The 20,567-nt window shown below is 42.2% G+C and overlaps 3 protein-coding genes across 5 annotated transcripts; 1 reads left to right on the top strand and 2 right to left on the bottom strand.

The window, feature by feature from the left end:
* Window positions 1–2,704: 2,704 nt before the first annotated feature.
* Window positions 2,705–6,913, bottom strand: malsu1 (mitochondrial assembly of ribosomal large subunit 1). Its single transcript, XM_046847474.1, has 4 exons — window positions 6,622–6,913; window positions 6,031–6,203; window positions 5,387–5,468; window positions 2,705–3,036 (listed from the first exon to the last, which is right to left on the bottom strand). Exons 1-4 carry the CDS (start codon window positions 6,857–6,859, stop codon window positions 2,846–2,848), a joined length of 684 nt encoding a protein of 227 aa, XP_046703430.1. The 5' UTR covers window positions 6,860–6,913; the 3' UTR covers window positions 2,705–2,845.
* Window positions 6,914–8,318: 1,405 nt separating this feature from the next.
* Window positions 8,319–15,585, bottom strand: spag1b (sperm associated antigen 1b). Of its 3 annotated transcripts, XM_046847119.1 has the most exons (16): window positions 15,453–15,585; window positions 14,722–14,881; window positions 14,485–14,644; window positions 14,184–14,282; window positions 13,608–13,684; window positions 13,296–13,408; window positions 12,936–13,041; window positions 12,620–12,750; window positions 12,330–12,436; window positions 12,077–12,200; window positions 11,506–11,745; window positions 11,309–11,408; window positions 10,784–10,933; window positions 10,389–10,668; window positions 9,896–10,258; window positions 8,319–8,566 (listed from the first exon to the last, which is right to left on the bottom strand). In XM_046847119.1, the coding sequence occupies exons 2-16, from the start codon at window positions 14,865–14,867 to the stop codon at window positions 8,438–8,440; spliced, it is 2,325 nt and encodes a 774-aa protein (XP_046703075.1). In that variant the 5' UTR covers window positions 14,868–14,881; window positions 15,453–15,585; the 3' UTR covers window positions 8,319–8,437. The 3 variants fall into 3 exon arrangements, with proteins under 3 accessions (XP_046703075.1, XP_046703076.1, XP_046703077.1); XM_046847120.1 differs by lacking the exons at window positions 14,184–14,282; window positions 14,485–14,644; window positions 14,722–14,881; window positions 15,453–15,585 and adding an exon at window positions 13,984–14,129; XM_046847121.1 differs by lacking the exons at window positions 14,184–14,282; window positions 14,485–14,644; window positions 14,722–14,881; window positions 15,453–15,585 and adding an exon at window positions 13,861–13,965.
* A 1,099-nt stretch (window positions 15,586–16,684) lies between these two features.
* On the top strand, window positions 16,685–19,699 carry fbxo43 (F-box protein 43). The gene is made up of 6 exons (XM_046846087.1): window positions 16,685–16,821; window positions 17,244–17,247; window positions 17,293–18,491; window positions 18,632–18,734; window positions 18,802–18,978; window positions 19,152–19,699. The coding sequence occupies exons 1-6, from the start codon at window positions 16,685–16,687 to the stop codon at window positions 19,407–19,409; spliced, it is 1,878 nt and encodes a 625-aa protein (XP_046702043.1). The 3' UTR covers window positions 19,410–19,699.
* The last annotated feature ends 868 nt before the right edge of the window (window positions 19,700–20,567 follow it).

The raw sequence follows: 20,567 nt of genomic DNA, 5'->3' as shown, positions 1-20,567 counted from the left end.
CAGGGTGAAGGTTGACTGCATCAAGGATCGGCCCTGAGCCCTTTCCTGTTTGCAGTGGTGATGGACAGGTTGACGGACGAGGTCAGACAGGAGTCTCCTGGACTATGATGTTTGCAGATGATATTGTGATTTGTGGTGAGAGTAGAGAGCAGGTTGAGAAGAGCCTGGAGAGGTGGAGATATGCGCTGGAGAGAAGGGGAATGAAAGTCAGTAGGAGTAAGACAGAGTACATGTGTGTGAATGAGAGGGAGGGCAGTGGAGTGATGCGGTTGCAGGGAGAAGAGGTGGAGAAGGTGGAGGAGTTCAGGTACCTGGGGTCAACAGTGCAAAGTAATGGAGAGTGTGTTAGAGAAGTAAAGAAAAGAGTGCAGGCAGGGTGGAGTGGGTGGAGAAGAGTGACAGGAGTGATTTGTGATAGTAGGGTATCTGCAAGAATGAAAGGGAAAGTTTATAGGACTGTGGTGAGACCTGCGATGTTGTATGGATTAGAGACAGTGGCATTGAGTAAAAGGCAGGAGGCAGAGCTGGAGGTAGCAGAGCTGAAGATGTTAAGGTTTTCGTTGGGAGTGACGAGGATGGACAAGATTAGAAATGAGTTTATTAGAGGGACAGCGCATGTAGGATGTTTTGGTGACAAGGTGAGGGAGGCGAGATTGAGATGGTTTGGACATGTGCAGAGAAGGGACATGAATTAAATTGGTAGAAGAATGCTGAAGATGGAGCCACCAGGTAGGAGGAAAAGAGGAAGGCCAAGGAGGAGGTTCATGGATGTGGTGAGGGAAGACATGCAGGTAGTTGGTGTGAAAGAGGCAGATGTAGAGGACAGGGTGGTATGGTGACGGATGATCTGCTGTGGCGACCCCTAATTGGAGCAGCCGAAAGAAGAAGAAGAAGAAGAATCAGCATCTTGATCTGCTACACCTGTGAGGTGGATGGATTATCTGGGCAAAGGAGAAGTGCTCACTAACACAGATTTAGACAGATTTGGGAACTATAGGTTCCCTGGTGGTTAGGATCTAGTGGTTAGGATGTGGCGCTCTCACCGCTGCGGCCCGGGTTTGATTGCCAGTCAGGGAACCAACCCCAGCCATTTTTAGTGCCGGTCCCAAGCCCGGATAAAAGGGGAGGGTTGCGTTAGGAAGGGCATCCAGCGTAAAAACGTGCCAAATCGAACACACGGATCATGAATACAGATGATCTGCTGTGGTGACCCCTAACAGGAGAAGCCCAAAGGAAGTTTGTTTGAGAGAAATAACTTTTTTGTGTACATAGAAAAAGTCTTAGATCTTTAAGTTCAGCTCATAAAAAATGGGGGCAAAAACAAGTGTTGCGTTTATAATTTTGTTCAGTATATATAAAAAATAAACTCCACTGAAAATTTTTTTAATCAGTAAACATTTGTTTTACTGATGCGCCAAGTCTCAAATTAGCACCAAAATCAGCCATGATGCACACAAATAACCCTCTGGGGGTAACTTTGAGTTTGTTCAAGTCTAGAAGCTTTTATTGTGATTTTAACCATATATAGCTGTCGCATTACACAGTGAAATGAAACCACATTCCTTCTGAACCCATGTGATACATACAACAACAATCACAGAAAACACAGGGCTAAGGACTAGTGTCCTCACCACATAAAGTGCATCGTGTGCAACCTGGTGCAAAGACAACACAAGACAGTTCAAGACAAATACACAAAACACAAAATACAAGTAAATGCCACAAGTAAACCTGTTGTATATTGCACACTGCGGTGTGTAAGAAACATAAAGTGAACATTGTAAGTAACAAAAAATGTAAACAAAATGTATCACCTCATTTACCGTCCGTGTGGAAACATAGCAATGTTTCCGTTTGGTGTCCTGATGATTTACGTAATTTAAAACAATTACTTTAAAACATTTACAAGAATATTTTGTCTTCATGCTCTATATTGTTTATGGTTTCACTAATAATAAACATACAGTTCCATTAAGCATCAATATTTGTCCATGTCCATGTTGATTAAAGTATTTAAACTTGAAATGTATTAATTTAAGGTACATTTGGAACAGATAAAAAATTACGATTATGTTTTGTTTAATGTTGTGTTAACTCATGACAAGCGTTAATAATCGTGATTAAATATTTTAAGCAATTAACAGCCCTAATATTATGAAGTGACATCCAGTTATCAGCATGACACTAAAACAGGTAGTGTTAATGGTTACTTTTTACTTAAGTACATCTCAGAGCCCAAACTTCTTCACTTTAACACTTTAAGAGTCTTTTAAAACATGAGTATCTGTACTTCTACTTTAGTGAAGGATGTGTGTACTTTTGTCACCTCTGCTGGACAGGAACAGTTCTTTATGATAGAGGCTCAGGTTTTCCTTCTGGAGTTTGGGGGTTAGGGTTGTAGTTTTACAAGTCACATGTAGCCAGTGTTCATTTCTATGGTGTGGTCTGCTGCAGAGGAAGAGTCACTGTCGAGGATTGAAATCCGTGTTTTGATGGGGTTTATTTCTGCCATCTCTCCACAATGCCTCCTCACACCATGTAGAATTCAGTCATATACACAAATACAGTTATAAATACGCAAGACCATACATTCACCACACCATGCCAGATTACGTCCCCCCTGAGCAGTGTTAAAACTGCACCTTGGTGATTTCACGATGTCAGATCTTTTATACTGAAACTCAGAAATGAAACACTCAGCAAATAAATTAACCAAATCATGTTTATTGATAAGTGTATAAGATGTTCAGTAACAGAACATTGTCAACAACACTAAACTTTCTTTTTTTTTTTACAGACAGGTGTTTATGGACAGGAGATCTGGAGGGGTGTGTGTGTGAGAGAGTCAATGTGTGATTGTGTCAGTCACTGTGTGCGTGTGTGTGTGTGTTTGCGCATGTGTGAGAATGAAGTCAGGAGGCAGTGTGTGTGGGAGTGTGTTGTTGGTCAGCTGTTCATAGCTCCGCAGCGTCCACAGTGTCTCCAACTGGAACTTCTCTCTTGTCTCCGGGAGCATAAAGTGGACCACCATCGACCCTGCACACGCAGACACATGCACAAATGTCAAACTGACCAACAACTACAACACTAACACCTGGTGTGTGTTTTCATAGAGCTAATAAAAGCACTGATCTAAAATAGCTTCCCTGATTTATTGTAACAGGTTAATCGAGGCTCATGCTGTTTTTTTGTTAAATCAAGGCTCCAACCCTGAAACACACACACACAAATATATAAACAGCTCCATCAGGGCACTGAGGATTGGAACTGTACTACATGGCCCAGTGTGAAAAAGTGTTTGCCCCTAAACCTAATAACTGGTTGGGCCGCACTTAGCAGCAACAACTGCAATCAAGCTTTTGCGATAACTTGCAATGAGTCTGTTACAGTGCTGTGGAGGAATTTTGCTCCACTCATCTATGCAGAATTGTTGTAATTCAGCCACACTGAAGGGTTTTTGAGCATTAATCGCCTTTTCAAAGTCAATAGAATTCAGATCAGGACTTTGACTAGGCCACTCCAAAGTCATGTGGACTTGCTGGTGTGTTTTGGATCATCCTGCTGCAGAACCCAAGTTCAGGATTTTTGATAACTAGCAGAATTCATGGTTCCATTCATCACTGCAAGTCTTCCAGGTCCTGAAGCAGCAAAACAGCCCCAGACCTTCACACTACCACCACCATATTTCACTGTTGGTATGATGTTCTTTTTCTGAAATGAGGTGTTACTTTTACGCCAGACGTAATGGGACACACACCTTCCAAAAAGTTTAACTTTTGTCTCGTCAGTCCACAGAATATTTTCCCAAAAGTCTTGGGGATCATTAAGATGTTTTCTGGCAAAACTAATCCGAGTCTTTATGTTCTTTTTGCTCAGCAGCGGTTTTCGTCTTGGAACTCTGTCATGCAGACCATTTTTGCCCAGTCTCTTTCTTATCTTTCTAATCATTCTTATTAAGGTCATGAACACTGACCTTAACTGAGGCAAGTGAGGCCTGCAGGTCTTTGGATGTTGTTGTGGGGTCTTTTGTGCCCTCTTGGATGAGACGTCCCTGTGCTCTTGGGGTAATTGTGGTCGGCTCCACTGTTTCATGTTTTTGCCATTTTGTGAATAAGCTTTAGAAATGGCTTTATAACCTTTTCCAGACTGATAGATCTCAATTACTTTCTCTCATTTGTTTCTGAATTTCTTTGGATCTCGGCATGATGTCTCACTTTTGAGCAGGGTCTACTTCACTTTGTCAGGCAGGTCCAATTTAAGAGATTTCTTGACTGTGAACAGGTGTGGCAGTAATTCATTTAAAAACTGCATGTTGTGTTCACTTGTGTTATCTTATTCTAACATTTAAATAAGTTTGATGAATTAAAACATTAAAGTGGGACAAACATGCAAAAAATAAAAGTAATCAGGAAGGGGGCAAACACTTTCACACCACTGTGTGTATGTATATATTATACACTATGTGCATGTATATATAATATTAATTTTTTTACTAATTTATATAACCGATAATAATCGATAATTAAACACTGTTATCAATTAATTGGGCTGCTCAAGTTACAGGTCAGCGTGACTAAGATAACAGATGATGGCGAAATGGCAGAGAGAACACGGTCAAACAGCAGCAGGAATAATGTGTGCACGTTAAGCGAAACCTCTATAATCCTTATCATGTGAAATGGTGTAATTTATTAAAGTCCTATTGTGTAAACAGTGTGTTTCTAACAGTCGCACTGGATCTGTTCTGTTGTGACTCGCGAGCATCAGGTTGCACAATCAGCTTGTTTGCGATATAGTGATGGATTCAGTTAAACCGGTGCGAACAAACACTAAATCTAAAAGGAGCAAATGATACACGATTCCATTTTAATAATTCACATATTTTTTTTTTAAATCAAGTCTGTTAGTTTGCTGTATTTCTCCGTTACATTCTCTTTTATAGCATTTGTCTACTATAACAGTAAACATGATTTACTGTGGCTTTAATACGTTTAACTGTCCAAATGCTTGTTTTTTTATGTTTGTATATTTAATTTATGCATATATCATTCCATTATTATACAAAATTATATTAATTATATATTCTTAAGATATAGATGCTTATATCTTCACAAATGAACAAAATGTCTGCATTGTTTTTTAAACAAGCAGCCACTATAAGCTTGAAAATGAACAGATAGATAAACTCAATATGTGGCTTTTGCATTTTTAAGTAAACTTTTATATATAAATACACTAAATGAGGGTTTCAGTTATAATAAGCAAAACATCTTATTGTAAAATTAGTGTCATTTTTTATCCAATTTATTAAGCAACTGATAAAAGGTGCATAGCTAACTTTGACATTATACATTTTCTAAGTGCACACTGAAAAGATCAGACCCACCAAAATCTATACACATCCAGTCATCACTGTCCTGTCCCTCAATGTGTGTGTGGGGATCACAGTCTCTTCTCAGGAACTTATACTGCAACACAGAGGTAAAACACTCAATCCATATATAAACACATTTGGGGTGAGCCTGAAGAGTTGAAAATTCAATGTTTCGATAGGAGAGCCTGATTTCACTACCAGTCACAAATCATCGCAGAGGTGTTATGAAATGAGGATCGTGCCATTTTGGTTGTTTTGGGGGTGCTCAGTGTTTGATTTCACAAAGAACTACCGGTTTTCTCCCAATAAGTACCATACAGCCAATTCTAAACTTTCTTTCGGCTTCTCCCATTAGGGGTCGCCACAGCGGATCATCCGCATGTTTGATTTGTCACGTTATTACGCTGGATCCCCTTCCTAACGCAACCCTCCCCATTTATCCGGGCTTGGGACCGGCACTGAGAGAGTCTGGGGTTGGTTCCCTGACCGGGCCGCAGCGGTGAGAGCGCCGCATCCTAACCACTAGACCACCAGGGAACCCCATTATAATACTCCTGTAATAGATTTTAGTTTCACTTCCCATGATCCATGACAACACAGGACCATCTTGGTAGCAGGGATTTAAATATTTAACAATGTCTGTAATATTCTTTTACCACTTTAATGGCATACTCTGCCATGGCTTTCAGGTGCCGAGTTGAAGATCCGCTCACTATGATGAAGTAGTCAGTGTATTTCAGCTCATCTGAGACTCGGATCGCACAGATATCCGCAGCGTTCTCCTCTCGCAGGAGAGACACCAACACGTCGAGATTAAACACAGCTCCACCTGAGCGCACACACACACACACACACACACACACACAAACCAGATGACATCCTCTGAAGACACTACACACTGATACCTAGCTAACACCAAGGCTGAGTCCACAGGACCTGTGCGGTGGTGCTGCAGCTGTATGGGCAGGGAAAGTGTTGATGCAGCTGTATGGGCAGGGAAAGTGGTGCTGCAGCTGTATGGGCAGGGAAAGTGGTGCTGCAGCTGTATGGTTGGTGCTGTAGATGGTTGGGCGTGGATAATTGTGCTGTGGGTGAAGTGCTGCAGCTGTATGGGCGGTACTGTTTGAGTTTTTAATTACAATATGTAGAAAACAAGTAAGAACAGTCTCCCAGGGATATACACAGCGCATGCTCTAACCTTATTATAGCATCATATCGATAAAAACGGTGTGTGTGTGTAAACTCACCATGCTGCTGCTGCTGACGATGATTGTGTGTATATGAATCTCGCGCTGTCAATTCTGCGTCACTTCCGTCACTGTTACTGAACAGCGCACGAGACAGAGCGCACGGCTTGTTCGGGCACCGAGAGAAGCGCGCAGGATTGTGTGTGTTTGTGAGTGTGTGTAATCCGGTCGCTCTGTAGTATACACTCGTGTTGACCAGTCGTCTGAAAACACATCTACCACTTCCCAGAGCTGCCATTCCTGTGTCCTGTGCGATGTTTAATAATGGCTGTGCTTGCGCTTCCGGATTGTTGCAGGGACATTAAAAGTGCCTGACTACTGCAGTGCCGCCTAAAGGTCCGGAGTGAAATCACAGCATGTACTTACATACAGATTCATTTTATTCTTTACGGGCACATTTTAACTACTAATAATATTATCCAGTTACTCAATCATATGTCATTAGAACCACAGGCGTCTCAGAGTGGGTTCCCTGAAGTGGCTAGTTATAGATGTAGATCCATTCATTCATTGTTCTTCTTTTGGCTGCTCCCATTACCCCATATACCTCCTCTGCACATGTCCAAACCATCTCAATCGCGCCTCCCTCATCTTGTCTCCAAAACATCCTACATGCACTGTCCCTCTAATAAACTAATTTCTAATCCTGTCCATCCTCGTCACTCCCAATGAACATCTCAACATCTCAACATCTTCAGCTCAGCTACCTCCAGCTCCACCTCTTGTCTTTTACTCAATGCCACTGTATCTAAACCATACAACATCGCAGGTCTCACCACAGTCCTATAAACTTTTCCTTTCACTCTCACAGATACTCTTCTATCACAAATCACTCCTGATATCACTCTTCTCCACCCACTTCTCCTTTACTTTGCACTGTTGACCCCAGGTACCTGAACCCCTCCACCTTCTCCCTGCATCCGCACCACTCCACTGCCCTCCCTCTTATTCACACACACGTACTCTGTCTTACTCCTACTGACTTTCATTCTCCTTCTCTCCAGCGCACACCTCCACCTCTCCAGGCTCTTCTCCACTTGCTCCCTACTCTCACCACAAATCACAATATCATCTGCAAACATCATAGTCCAGGGAGACTCCTGTCTGACCTCGTCTGTCAACCTGTCCATGACCACAGAAAACAGGAAAGGGCTTAGCGCGGATGCTTGATGCAGTCCAACCTCCACCTTAAACCAGCCTGTTGTTCCTACTGTACACTTCACTGTCACACTGCCCTCATACATGTCCACAATACATACTTCTCTGACACACCTGACTTCCTCATACAATACCACAAATCCCCTCTCGGCTGAGTTTCTCTGAATGCTGACGTGGTGTCAGATTGCAGTCTGTTTGCATCTTAATAAATCAAATATGTTAAATTTGATTTATTAAGATGCAAACAGACTGCAATCTGAAACCACGTCAGCATTCAGAGAAACTCAGACTGTGTAAACTGAGAGTCTAATGAAGTCAAAAAAAATAAAACCCAACACACAGTGATAAGTGTTTTGATGTTTTAATTTAGTTATCTCAGCTGTTGGAGGAGTGTGTGTTTCAAGTCAAGTCAAGTTTTTCAGCGCTTTTCACAACAGACATCGTCTCAAAGCAGCCTTTTAGAATTTAAGAGTTAAACAGAATTTAAAAGTTAAACATAATTTAAGAGTTAAGGTGAATGATGTACATTGCAAAAGAAATGAAGCAGATGAAACCTTTAATGTTTCCTTCTGAACAATGGTATCTTCTGACAGATGAATTAGTGACTCCCCCCACTGCTTTCATATTTTGTGTGTGTGTCTGTGTGAGAGAGAATATCTTATATGAATTTATTAGCCAGGCTATTAATGTTCTCATGCGTGAACTCATCACACTCCACTGTATGCAAACAATCAAAAAGCTGTGTGATCTGTCTCCTCTCTTCTCTGTCCATCAGCATCAGAGCCACCTACAAACACACACACACACACACACACACACACACACACACACACACACACACACACACACACACACACAAACGTATGTATAAGGGTATTGTATCATTAAGTAATACACAGAATAAATGTCAGGAGAGTGTAATAATAATAATAATAATAATAATAATAATAATAATAATAATAATAATAATAATAATACTTTTTATTTAAAGGCACCTTTCAAAACACTTAAGGACACCTTAAGTGCAATTCATTTATAATTATAAAATCAAGACGAACAAAGAACAACAGCTGTTAACTAGTAAAAATGATCAGAAAAGGCATATTTAAATAGATGAGTTTTGAGGCATGATTTAAAGGTGGTCAGACATTCACTCATACAGATTGTGGAACAGAATTCCAAAGATGAGGAGCAGCCCAGCTAAATGCTCTAGACCCCAACATGACTAAACAAACGGAAGGTACAGCGAGAGAACCAGATGAAGAAGATCCGAGAATACACGTCATTATACTTGCAGCTAAGTTCTGGACCAATTGAAGTTTATGAAGTTTGTGAGGTAGCTTAAATAGAAGAGAGTTACAATAATAAATATGCGAGGTAACTAAAGCATGTACAAGAAAAGCTGTGGAATTGGATGTGACGGACCGGACGTATGCAGACCGAGTAGAATTGTTCACGTGCTTTTCAAAAGACAATGTACTATCGAGGATGACACCCAGACTCTTAACCTGATAAGATGAAGAGATTATAGAATTATCAATAGAAGATGAGAAACTATTGAATTTTGATTAACTGGATTGAGTGCCAACCAGAAGAAACTCTGTTCTGTCAATATTCAGCTTGAAAAAATTGCGTGAGAAACAAGATTTAATCTCCTCTAAACAAGTCAAAAGAGAAGAGAAAAGAAGAGTACAATTTTGCTTGGAGGACAAATAGAGCTGGGGTGACCAGTGGTAACAGATGAGGAGTATGACCCAAAATGTTTAAGTTGGACAAACTGAGTGTGCCCAGAGAGAACCAACTAAAAGGGCACCAGTAATACCTATAATCGTAATCTATCTAAAATTAACTTTATGGGAAATAGTATCAAAGGCCACAATTAGATTGAGAAAAATAAGTATAGTTAAGAGTCCAGAATCGGCTGCCATCACTAGCTGGCATACACATCAGCAGTTTGTGTATAAGTGTGTGATCTCTTCATAGAGCTGTTGGAAGTGTGCAGGTGTGTGTGTGCATGTTTCTGTGTGTTCTTATAATTAACCTGACGGCGATGTGCAAGGGCATGTCTGTGTGTGTGTGTGCGCATGTGTGTGTGGGTGTGTGCACATGACCTCACCGTGAACCTCTCAGCTGTGTGCAGATGTGTGAGAAGATGGTACACCAGGCTGGGCTCAGTAGGCAGGATGTGTGTGTGCAGTGTGTGTATGATGAAACTGAGTGTTTGTGTGTCTAGCTGTGTGCTGATGTGGTGAGGAAGGGTATGAGGTGGCACGCTCCTCATGAGCCGAGCACACGCCACCAGGTCACCACGGTAACGGGCTGCATTCAATGCTTGTCCAAACTCAAAGACATTCGCTGGACTGAAGGTCTTGACGTCATCACCAAGATCATCTTTACCTTCACTATCGGCATCATCTTTATCACCATCATCTTTATCATTATCAACACCATCTTCATCCTCATCATTATCACTCTCCACCTGCACACACACACACACAGGTATGAGTGAGTGGACTTACATGTGAATTAATTGCTTAAAGACCCACACACACACACACACACACACACACACACACACACACACACACACACACAAATCCATACACAACCTCTAATATGCTGATGTGCCTGCGTGTTTGAGATGGACCAGAAATGGGTGGAGCCTTTGTGTGGATCTCCATATGTTTGGAGAGAGGAGTCTCCATGGTGGTCAAAGTCTCTGCATTAGAAGAACTTGTCATTGTGGGCAGAGTGTGTGTGTTGGGTGTGGTTTGCGATGCGGGCAGGGTCTCTGTATCATCACACTGAGCTGATACTGGGACAAGTGGAACCTCTGGCAGTTTTGTTCTCCAATCAGTACCATCCTGCTCCATCAGCACCTGAGTGAGTCTTTATATCACACACACAGAGTTCCTCATTGTGAATCACATGAAACTTTAAACTATTTATATCATACTATAATGAACTTTTTTGGTGATGTGTGTATATCTACTATATGTGTTACCTGTTGACATGCTGCTGTACACAGTAAGTGTTGTGTATTTGTTGTACAGTTCTGTAATCCACAAAAGCGAGTCGAAACTGTTCTAGAGCTTCAAACGCCATCGCTCGCCTCAACAGAGCTTTCACACCAAATGGTTTCAGCTGCAGAGCTCTGATACACACAACCGTGCACATAAACACATGATTTATGGTTACATATAGATGAGAGATTAGGGTGGTTTAGAGTTGTTACTGTAATGTAGTGTGTAGAGTGGAGGTTATACAATGTAGTATATAAGATATAGGAGTGCAGGATGTAAGGTGTAGGGTATAATATGTAAGATACAGGCTATAAAGTGTACAGTGTAGAATAAAGAATGTAAGATGCTGGATGTAGGATATAGGGGTAGTGGTTAGAGTGTACGGTGTAGGGTGCCGGGGATATGTTGTAGGTGTAGATGTCGTTGCAGTGGATATAATGCAGGGAGTAAAGTGTAAAATGTAGTTGGTATGGTATAAGGTGTAGTGTGTAAGGTGTACTGCTCACCGACTGCAGTCTGACACACACTCAGAACACTGTCCCATCTTCAGGAAGCATGCAGCTCTGTTACAGTACAGAACAAACATGTCCTCCTCAGTGTACACACCTGCAGACAAAACATACACACAGACTAATGGACTCACAGGGTCAGGGCAACATGTGTGTGTGTGTGTGTGTGTGTGAACACTGGTATGTAATTGTACCTGATTGTGTAAGTGTTGTAATGCCGTGTGTGTATTTCTCAGCTGCAGCTCCATATTGTCCGATCCTGTACAACTCATTTCCTTCACTTCTCGCAGTTGCTGCGTCCACACCATGTCTCACTCCATCGTTCTTTCTCTCTGTCTCTTCATCTGTTTTAATCTCCATCTGTCTTTTTGTCTCTCTGTCTGTCTGTCCTTTTTTGTCCCAGTGAGCAGGTTTGTCGACTCCAGTTTTAGCATCTGAGAGGAAACAGGACAGAGATATAGATTGTATACAGTTTGTTATCTTCCCAAGGTTCCATCGTCATATCTTCTCTCTGAGTTTTTCTCACCACCCTTACATCTAATCTATTTATTTCGTAAAGTTGTGTTGTGATAATGTCCATTGTTAAAAACACTATACAAAACATTGGATACAGGAGGGCAACCAGTGTGGCCAATTACAAGCAAAGTGTTTTGAGATCAAACATGAGACAAGTATTCATATACATGCACAGACACTGCAGTGCAGATTACCCGGTCAGTTATAGTCAATTTGATGATCAGTGTGTTATGATGTCACATGTCTCACCATTTGTCTTTTCATCCCTTTCCTCATGTACTTCCTGGATAAAAATCTTTTTGCCCTTAGCAAGCTGGTTTGGTTTGTGCTGCAGCTCTGTATTTATTTTCTTATTCACATTCTGTAAAAGTTTCTGTTCACAAAAACACACACATACAGCACAGGTAGTAAAACACACACACATAACACACACACACACATATACACACACAAGCTGTTGTACAAGTGAAGACAAGTGTGTGTTATGTGTGTGTTTTCCTACCTGTGCTATGATATTGTGAGGTTCAATCTGAAGTACAAATGTGATGTCATCATGTGCTGCCTGTAGCTTTCCCAGGTGTGTGTATGCAGTCGCACGACGCAGCAGAGCTACAAAACAAACATACGCACATGTGGATTCAGGTGGCGCTGATGGAGTAAAATGGATGATGGATAAAGGGTGTAAGGCGTGCGTGTGTGTGTGTGTGTGCGTGTGTGTGTGTGTGTGTGTGTGTGTGTGTGTGTGTGATCAGATGAGACTGGGTTAGAAGAGATCAGGAAAAGGACTCTTACCTTTACAGTTGTGTGCTTCGATCTGCAGTGCAGCATCACAGTCTCTTAGTGCATCAGGCCAGCGCTGCAATTTAATCTCAGCCTGAGCTCGATTATTAAACCCAGCTACTGTGGGCAAGATCGACAGACTCCTATATACACATACACACACACACACACACACACACACACACACACACACACACAAACATACACAGATACAAATGCATGAAGTGTTTCATTAATGTGCTGGAGGCACATTCATTTTACAGTAAGTTTGTGTGTGTGTGTGTGTGTGTGTGTGTGTGTGTGTGTGTGTGTGCATGTGAGATCTGACCTGGTGTAGTAGACTATGGCCTCGTTCCAATCGTTTGCTCTGAAGGACTCATTTCCTTTTTCCTTTTCTCGAGTGGCTAACACACATTTCTCCTGCGGTGTCAGAGCTGAAATAAATAAACAAACAAACAGATAAATAAATAAAAATAATTCAAATAATATAGGAATCGATTAAACTTTAAATATAAAATGGTGCCATCTTTTCTATTCTCTAATCCATATACATGATGCAGTTCTTGATTGGAATAAAAATAGATCTAGGCTATATATTTTAAGAACAAACTGTGTAGCATAATGTGATGTGATGTCATTACAGTCCTGGAGTGTGTATGTGTGTGTGCACATTTGAAACAGAACTCACCTGAAGTGTCAATATGTTGTTTGATGTCTGCGTGTGCAGAGTTTATCACAGCAGGGGCGTCGTTGTTATTTACACCCTCCTCTATCTTCGCACATTCTTTATCAACATCAAACCTGCAATATAGTAAGAACCAGCCTATGTATATGGTACACTCACACATTCATGCACACACAACCTCACATGCACACACACACACACACACACACACACACACACATTCACACCCAATCGAACATGTACACACACACACAATCTCACAAATATATTCACACACACACACACACACACACACACACACACACACACACACACCTGTCCCAGTCGCTGTATGCACGAGGAACAGCAGATCTTTCCCTGTGTGTTGAAGTGGCCGTGGTGTTTTTGGGTTTCTGTGTGAAGAGAACGACATGACATTCCTTTACACACCTGTGTTCATTTCCAGCAGGAACACGCTGTCAGAGCAGCACCCAAGATAGTGACAGTAACAAGGTAATTTAACTAAATAAAAATATTTCAAAATTATTTCTTAAGAAGTTTTAAGCGTTACAGTGACACGCTAACATACACAGAACATACTCTGTACGCTCCAGTGTTAGCTGCAGTGTAACCTCAGTTGAAGGGCCAGCCTCTATCTGACACCACTACAACCATTTAAGGATTTGTTTGATTTTTATGAATATTTACAACCTGTCATTACCAACGTCCACCACATGACTCCCTCAGCGCTGCTGTAAAAATTATGAACTTATACTTATGAACAGGAGGAAAAGATCATATGAATAGAGGACAGTATCAGTGCTGAAATGAGCAGACAAACAGCTGACAACATTAAGGGAGAAACTGTGTGTGTGTGTGTGTGTGTGTGGGTGTGTGTGTGTGTGTATATACCTGGAGTGTGCGATTGTTTACAGGTGGGAGTGTTTTAGCATTAAAGAGTGGTGATTGTTTGAGCTGCTGCTCACTTTTTGTGATCTCTCTCTGCCAGGCCTGGGAACATTACACACACACACACACACACACACACACACACACACACACACACACACACACTTCATCAACATTATGAACTCTTAGACAGTGCACACATCACACTGGCTTTCCAATTTCATGTGTTTGAGCACCAGTTAGGTGTATAATAATACATAAGACTGTAAAAGTAAAGAAGATAATGATGTGAGGGTAATGACACCTGTAAGTCTTCAGTGATGTTGCTCCACTCTTCCGTGGAGAAGGAGGCAGAGGTTGCTGGACACATGTCCTTTCTCAGAATGCGATGTCTCGGGTCCAAAGACTCAATGCGCTTCTCACAGAATTCGATCAGGTGTGGATACATCCCCTCTTTGCCTGACCTGAAGGACGTCGCCGATATATTATTAACCAATAAACAGTGAAATATGTACATGTGCATGTAATTTTGAGGACATACCTAAGCACATGCAGAATCTTTTCCAGGTATTTCAGATCTCCACACTTTTGGATGTAGGTGTAGTCCAGGTGCTCCACAGGAAGTGTGTGTAATTTGTCCACTGATGATGTCATCTGTAGAGAGGACATGGCCTCTCTCACACTCATTATTCCTCTTTTCTCTGTATGTGTGTGTACAGGAATATCACAGTGAACAGGTGGGGATGTGGTCGTGCTGAACTTCTCTACAAACCACAAACACTGCTATTTACTCTATAACTTACACTAAAGCCATAACCTTAAAGCCATAACCTGAGTCGTGCTCCACAGTCTTCACTGATAAACTTCTCCTTCTAAACAACAGCTTTGGAATGTACACAAACAATCCAGAGAAGACTGTAGATCAACATCAACTCAATAATGTTCACTGACACTTCATTATACACCTGGTTATGAATGTGCATAAGTCACTTTATAGTCAGAAATAAATATATATTTACTTGAATGAAAAGTATTTTTGAGTAGTAACAACATCTAAACATCTGTGATCATCCTCCTCCTCCTCCTCCTCCTCATCATCATCATTCTCTTCTTCTACCTCTTTTTATTATTATTTATAACCTTTAATCCCCGTTACAGATGTGAGCACAGAGAGACTCAGAGCTAACAGGCTAACGGTCAGATTACAGAGCTGCAGTTATAAAACTGCTGGAGTGAGAAATAAAATCTGGTTTATTGCGCTGATAAACTTACCTAAGATCTTACCAAGTACAGCTTAGACAAACACACTAAAGCTGCAAAACAATACGAGAATACAGCAAAATCTCGAGTTTCGGTCACTTGCTGTCTGTCTGCTTACTCTCGCGTCGAGTCAAACTCTGAGCCACGCGCAGGGTTTCCATGGCAATGTATGTGTGGGCGGAGTCAACTGAGATCAAAGAGTGTGCTAATAGCAGCGCGAGAGAGAGAGAGAGAGAGAGAGAGAGAGAGAGTGAAAGAGCTGCCTTTTTATTACTTTTAAAATATTTTTTATATATGATGCCAATATGCTTTGAAACTAAAATAGAAAATTGAGAGAGAGACATACACACACGCACACAAAGGTTTAATTGTTTATGTTTCTATTTGTCTGTTCTTTATAAAAAATAAAAATATTAAGATGTTTATTATGAAACCGGTGATTTTTTTTATTCCTTCATGTTAAAAAAGAAAAAACAAATATTGTGACCCTAACAGCCAGGTAAATAACCCGGAAGTGCGTCACTGACCAATCAACGCGAAGCAGCAAATATGAACGGTGGCGGTGCGCACTGAGATGCCACTGTTTTACTGCAAGAGACTCCGCTGAGCTGCAGGGAGAGAGAGAGAGCCCGGGACGCGCGCGGGTACTGGTTTAATTTAATGTACTCGTGTACTGTGTGTGTGTGTGTGTGTGTGTGTGTGTGTGTGTGTGTGTGTGTGTGTGTGTGTGTGTGTGTGTGCGCGCGCGCTGGGTTAGTCGTTAGTTGAATGATGATTTGAGTGGTGTGTTTATGATCTCTGCTGATTAGCCGACGGGTGTTGATAATTAAATTCATATTTATTTGTATTGCGCTTTTAACAATAAGCATTGTCTCAGAGCAGCTTTACACAGATAATGTGGTGATAAAAAGTGAAGATGTTCTTTAAGTGTAAGTTTGTCTCTGATGAGTGAGCTGGTGGCGACTGTGGCAAAGAAAAACTCTCCGAGACTGCATAAGGAAGAAACCTTGAACCTAGGGTTTAGGACTCGTTTGCTGTGTACACACACACACACACACACACACACACACACACACACACACACACACACACACACACACACACAGTGATACTGTTCGAGAAATGTAAGAATTATACTTGAACACGGGGTGATGTTTGTATTTTTAATTGTATTAAAGTCCTTGTAAATGAAAAACCGGATGTTTTACTTTTAATGATAAATTAGGCTCGTTTTATTTCACGCAATGTTGCGCGTGCGCGCGCGTATATTTGCCGCGTTCGGTGCTGTTTTTCGCGCGCGGCGATTTAAACGGTGGAGCTCACGCGCAGGGGAGGAACTGTCTGTGGAGTACGCGTTCTGGAACCATGGCAACAGCGAGCCGTAATTCTTCTCATCAGTGCTGCTTTCATTCAAAATCCCCCGAGCACCGGAAACAGTTCTGTCACACTGCTCCTCACACTTCACTCACCTTAACTCTGTCTTCCTGATCTCCTTCTGCAACACACGCACACGCACGAGATGAGGGTTGTCTAGGGTTTTGCTCGACGCCCGGATGTAGGGGACCAGGTAATGCAGTGTGTTGAATGAGTGTTGTGTTGAATGAGTGTTGTGTGGATGTGTTTTGTTTTATGAATGTGTTGTAAAACAGAATTCCTTTTTTTTTTTTTTTTTTTTTTTTTTTAGTAAACCAGCTTATTTTGTCATTGATGAAACTACTATACATATTCTATTAAAAAAATTATTTTTAGTATAAACGTTTTTTTTCTATAAAATTGAATGTGTTTATAATTTTGTCCCAGCAGGAGTGTGAGACTCATACCTGTCTCCACTAGTTGTAAGGATCCTAACTAGGAGACATGGACAGTGAAGGCTGGGTCCAGAAATCCATCTTTCACCAATCCTGTGAGCTCACACACTTACTCGCATGGCGATGACACCAGGACATATGGGAAGGAGAGTGTCCACTTCAGCATTGTGGACACGCAGAAGGAGAACTTGTCCAGCTCTCAGAGACGGGGGAGAGACAGTCAATACCCATCTCACCCGCAATGGTGTGAGACTCCCAAACTGACCAAGAAAGATGTGTCTCTGCGCAGACGTATCCTCACATCCAAATCCTTTACTGACATGAAGATGAGTGTGTCCAGGACACTGGGCTGCAGGGATGCGTGCACACAAGGAGAGGCAGAGTCTCCGGATGTCCTCCTTAGTGGCCCGCTCTCTTTCAGCACGCTCAGGTCAGACGCAGGAGCCTTGGTCTGCATGAAGCGCCGTCTGATGTTCTCTCAGGCTGTTACGTCCACGCTGGAGGACGGGAAGGATGAGGCAAGCCCCCCTTTGTCTGAGCCTGACTTGGATGAAAGCATCATCTCGGGCCTGTTGCCGTCTGAGACACCGGAGATGCAGCGGGGACGAGAAGGCTTCCAGACCCCTGTGACCCGTCTAGCGGCTGATCTGTCTGAGAGCCTGAGCGTGTTGAGTACTCCTTCACACACTCCTCTCTCCGGACTGAACATGTCTGAGGACAGTGGCTTTGGTTCACTGCGATTGGATGGCTTAGAGGATGGTGGTGATGACTGTTCATTCCAGGACGGTGCATCACGGGTTACACTCGGCCGAGACCACCGCCGCTCCAGACTTGATCACCAACACAGACTGTCCACACTCAGGGAGGGCTCACAATCAGATGATGAGGTCAAAGTTTGGTGCATGAATGGGCAGGGCCTAAAGTTGGAGGAAGAGGTGTTTGCAGAGACTCCGCCTCTTAGGGTGACTCAACATGATCTGTCGCTCACTCCTGCATTGCAAGCCATGGAGGCTCTAAGCCGCTCCTTTACTCTCTCACATGACCTTGAGCGGTCAATCAGCACATGCCTAAACCTCTCACATGACCTTGACCATCCAATCATAACGCACCTGCCGCTCTCTCACTTGATTGGCCGGAAGATGGGTTTAGGTAAGGTGGATGTTCTCAGTGAGCTTCACATGAGGAATCTGCACCACATCCTTTCCTCCATCCTGCAGCTGCTCTCTGCCAAAGACTTGCAAATGTGAGGCACGCGCTAACACGCACACATACATACACGCAGAGATGTACAGGAGGAATAGTAAATTGTTACAAATAAGTTTTAAACACAGATCAGAGAAGTTAGGCGAAACCGATTCAGTACTTTTAACTCTGTGTGAGCAGGTGTACTCAGGTGTGTGACTCCTGGAGCGATATAATCCTGCAGGACAGGAAGGCAAATCGCAGAAGGAGAATGTATGAACGAGAGCAGAAACGCGTACTGGAGGTGAGTGCCGTTAGTTGTTGAAACCTGTGTTTGTGTGGTCAAATGTTACTACTGGTGTGTGTTTCAGATGGGTGGAGCTGCTCGAGTGGTGGATGCAGAGACGCGGTTAACCCTGGCGTGTCGCTCGGCTCTTGGCAGTGTTCAAGCTCAGGCTAAAACGCCCAGTGCTCACACACTCACTCCTGCAACTAACGGCACCCATGCACACACTCCACCCTCCATGAAACGCCAACAGTTCCTGCAGGTGTGTGTACAAACTCGGTAGCACTGTAACATACTTTCTCTAGCATACTTGACTCTAGGTTTTGAAAATGTGTGTGTCAAAGTTTAGATATTTGCTACTACATATGGTACTGAAAGCTACACACCAACATTAAGTTAAAATGCATTTTTATTTGTGTCTCCCCTCGCCATCAGGTTGCAAAGACACTGTTCAGTGACGAATGTCTCCGTCCATGTCCCCGGTGTGAGCGTCCCGCTCGCTGTAACTCTGTAAAGGCTGAAGGTGTGTGTAGCTGGAGCGAGTGTGTGTTCCATTTCTGCACTTTCTGTCTGCGAACCTATCATGGCTCGGCAGACTGCACACGCCTTCCCAACATGCACTCCCGCAGGAAGGGCCGGAGCCAGCTGTTACCAGGCAGCGCACAGAGCAAACGCAATGTCAAGAGACTGTGACACTGACTGTGTGTTCTCCCAAGCTGCTAAAGAGTGTATGTGTCCGTGTGTATGTATGTGTGCGTGGCAGAAATAAGGCTGCTAAAGTGTCTTTGTAACCATGTGAGTATGCATGTTTTCTCTGAGTGTGTGTGTGTGTGTGAGAGATTTCAGTGCCTACACATTCTTATGTACACACTGTTTCTGAATGTGATTCCTTATGATAAGATGTTCAGTGTGTGTGATGTACATTGTTTTTACTTGAATTTTTATGGCTAGTTTTAATAAAGTTTTTTTATTCCTTTATCTAACACTGACACCTCATTGAATCAAGTGTGAGCAACTGAAGGCTTTATTTTAACTCTGTATAGCAAGGTTTATACTTTCTCTACCCCAGGAATGCCACGCCACACCACTTTTGTGTGTGTGTGTGTGTGTGTGTGTGTGTGTGTGTGTGTGTGTGTGTGTGTGTGTGTGTGTGTGTGTGTGTGTGTGTGTGTGTGTGTGTGTGTGTGTGTGTGTGTGTGTGTGTGTGTGTGTGAGAAAAATCATTCTTAATTTTACTCATCTGAAACAGCCAATGAGAGTCTAATGAAATCAGATTTCCTGAATCCAGTTCAATGTCAAGTGTTACAAAACCTGAATAAAAACACAACACACACAAAAAAAAAAGAAAATTAACATTAACCACCTGTTTCATTCCTTTTCTTTTGTCTCTGTACAAAATAGAGCACAACTTTCTCAAAATATACCTATTAGGATTTGGGAAGAAGGTATGATTTGGGGAGGAGTAATTTCACTGTAACTCTCTCCAGCTGAAAAATCAGTATGATTCTTCACAGTGCTCCATAGTGGTCATCAAATACCGTTAGAGTGCCGCTTTCAGACCGATTGTGATCATGTCACTTCATTTATTCATTCATTACATCAGTCATGGATCTTACTCTAAGCCAAATTAACCTGACCCTGACTTTTCCCTGACTTTCACTGACTAAAAAGCTGAATTTCCATGACCTAAAATGAACAGAAAAACAGGGTACTAGCCATTTGCAAGTGCCTTGTCAATCTTTTCAATTATCCTAAACATCAAATACAACATTGATTGAAACTGTATTAACAAGTTAACAGTAATTAGCTCGCAACCTAATTAACTACAATTTGAATAATGTCAGTGACCAC

This window comes from Silurus meridionalis, chromosome 4 (assembly GCF_014805685.1).
Source record: "Silurus meridionalis isolate SWU-2019-XX chromosome 4, ASM1480568v1, whole genome shotgun sequence".
Taxonomy (NCBI): Eukaryota; Metazoa; Chordata; class Actinopteri; order Siluriformes; family Siluridae; genus Silurus; species Silurus meridionalis.
This window is presented reverse-complemented; position numbering and strand designations above follow the sequence as displayed.

What these genes read in the sequence shown, in the direction of transcription:
- malsu1 (XM_046847474.1), bottom strand. Translation starts at nt 6,859, where the DNA reads ATGGCAGCTCTGGGAAGTGGTAGATGTGTTTTCAGACGACTGGTCAAC. An exon ending in TCGTCAGCAGCAGCAGCATG is followed by an intron (nt 6,204 to 6,621) that starts GTGAGTTTACAC and finishes GTGTGCGCTCAG; the next exon opens with GTGGAGCTGTGTTTAATCTC. An exon ending in CAGAGTATGCCATTAAAGTG is followed by an intron (nt 5,469 to 6,030) that starts GTAAAAGAATAT and finishes TCTGTGTTGCAG; the next exon opens with TATAAGTTCCTGAGAAGAGA.
- spag1b (XM_046847119.1), bottom strand. Translation starts at nt 14,867, where the DNA reads ATGAGTGTGAGAGAGGCCATGTCCTCTCTACAGATGACATCATCAGTG. An exon ending in TAAACAATCGCACACTCCAG is followed by an intron (nt 13,685 to 14,183) that starts GTATATACACAC and finishes CTCTTCACACAG; the next exon opens with AAACCCAAAAACACCACGGC. An exon ending in ACAACATATTGACACTTCAG is followed by an intron (nt 13,042 to 13,295) that starts GTGAGTTCTGTT and finishes TATTTATTTCAG; the next exon opens with CTCTGACACCGCAGGAGAAA.
- fbxo43 (XM_046846087.1), top strand. Translation starts at nt 16,685, where the DNA reads ATGTTGCGCGTGCGCGCGCGTATATTTGCCGCGTTCGGTGCTGTTTTT. An exon ending in TCTGCCAAAGACTTGCAAAT is followed by an intron (nt 18,492 to 18,631) that starts GTGAGGCACGCG and finishes CTGTGTGAGCAG; the next exon opens with GTGTACTCAGGTGTGTGACT. An exon ending in AGCAGAAACGCGTACTGGAG is followed by an intron (nt 18,735 to 18,801) that starts GTGAGTGCCGTT and finishes TGTGTGTTTCAG; the next exon opens with ATGGGTGGAGCTGCTCGAGT.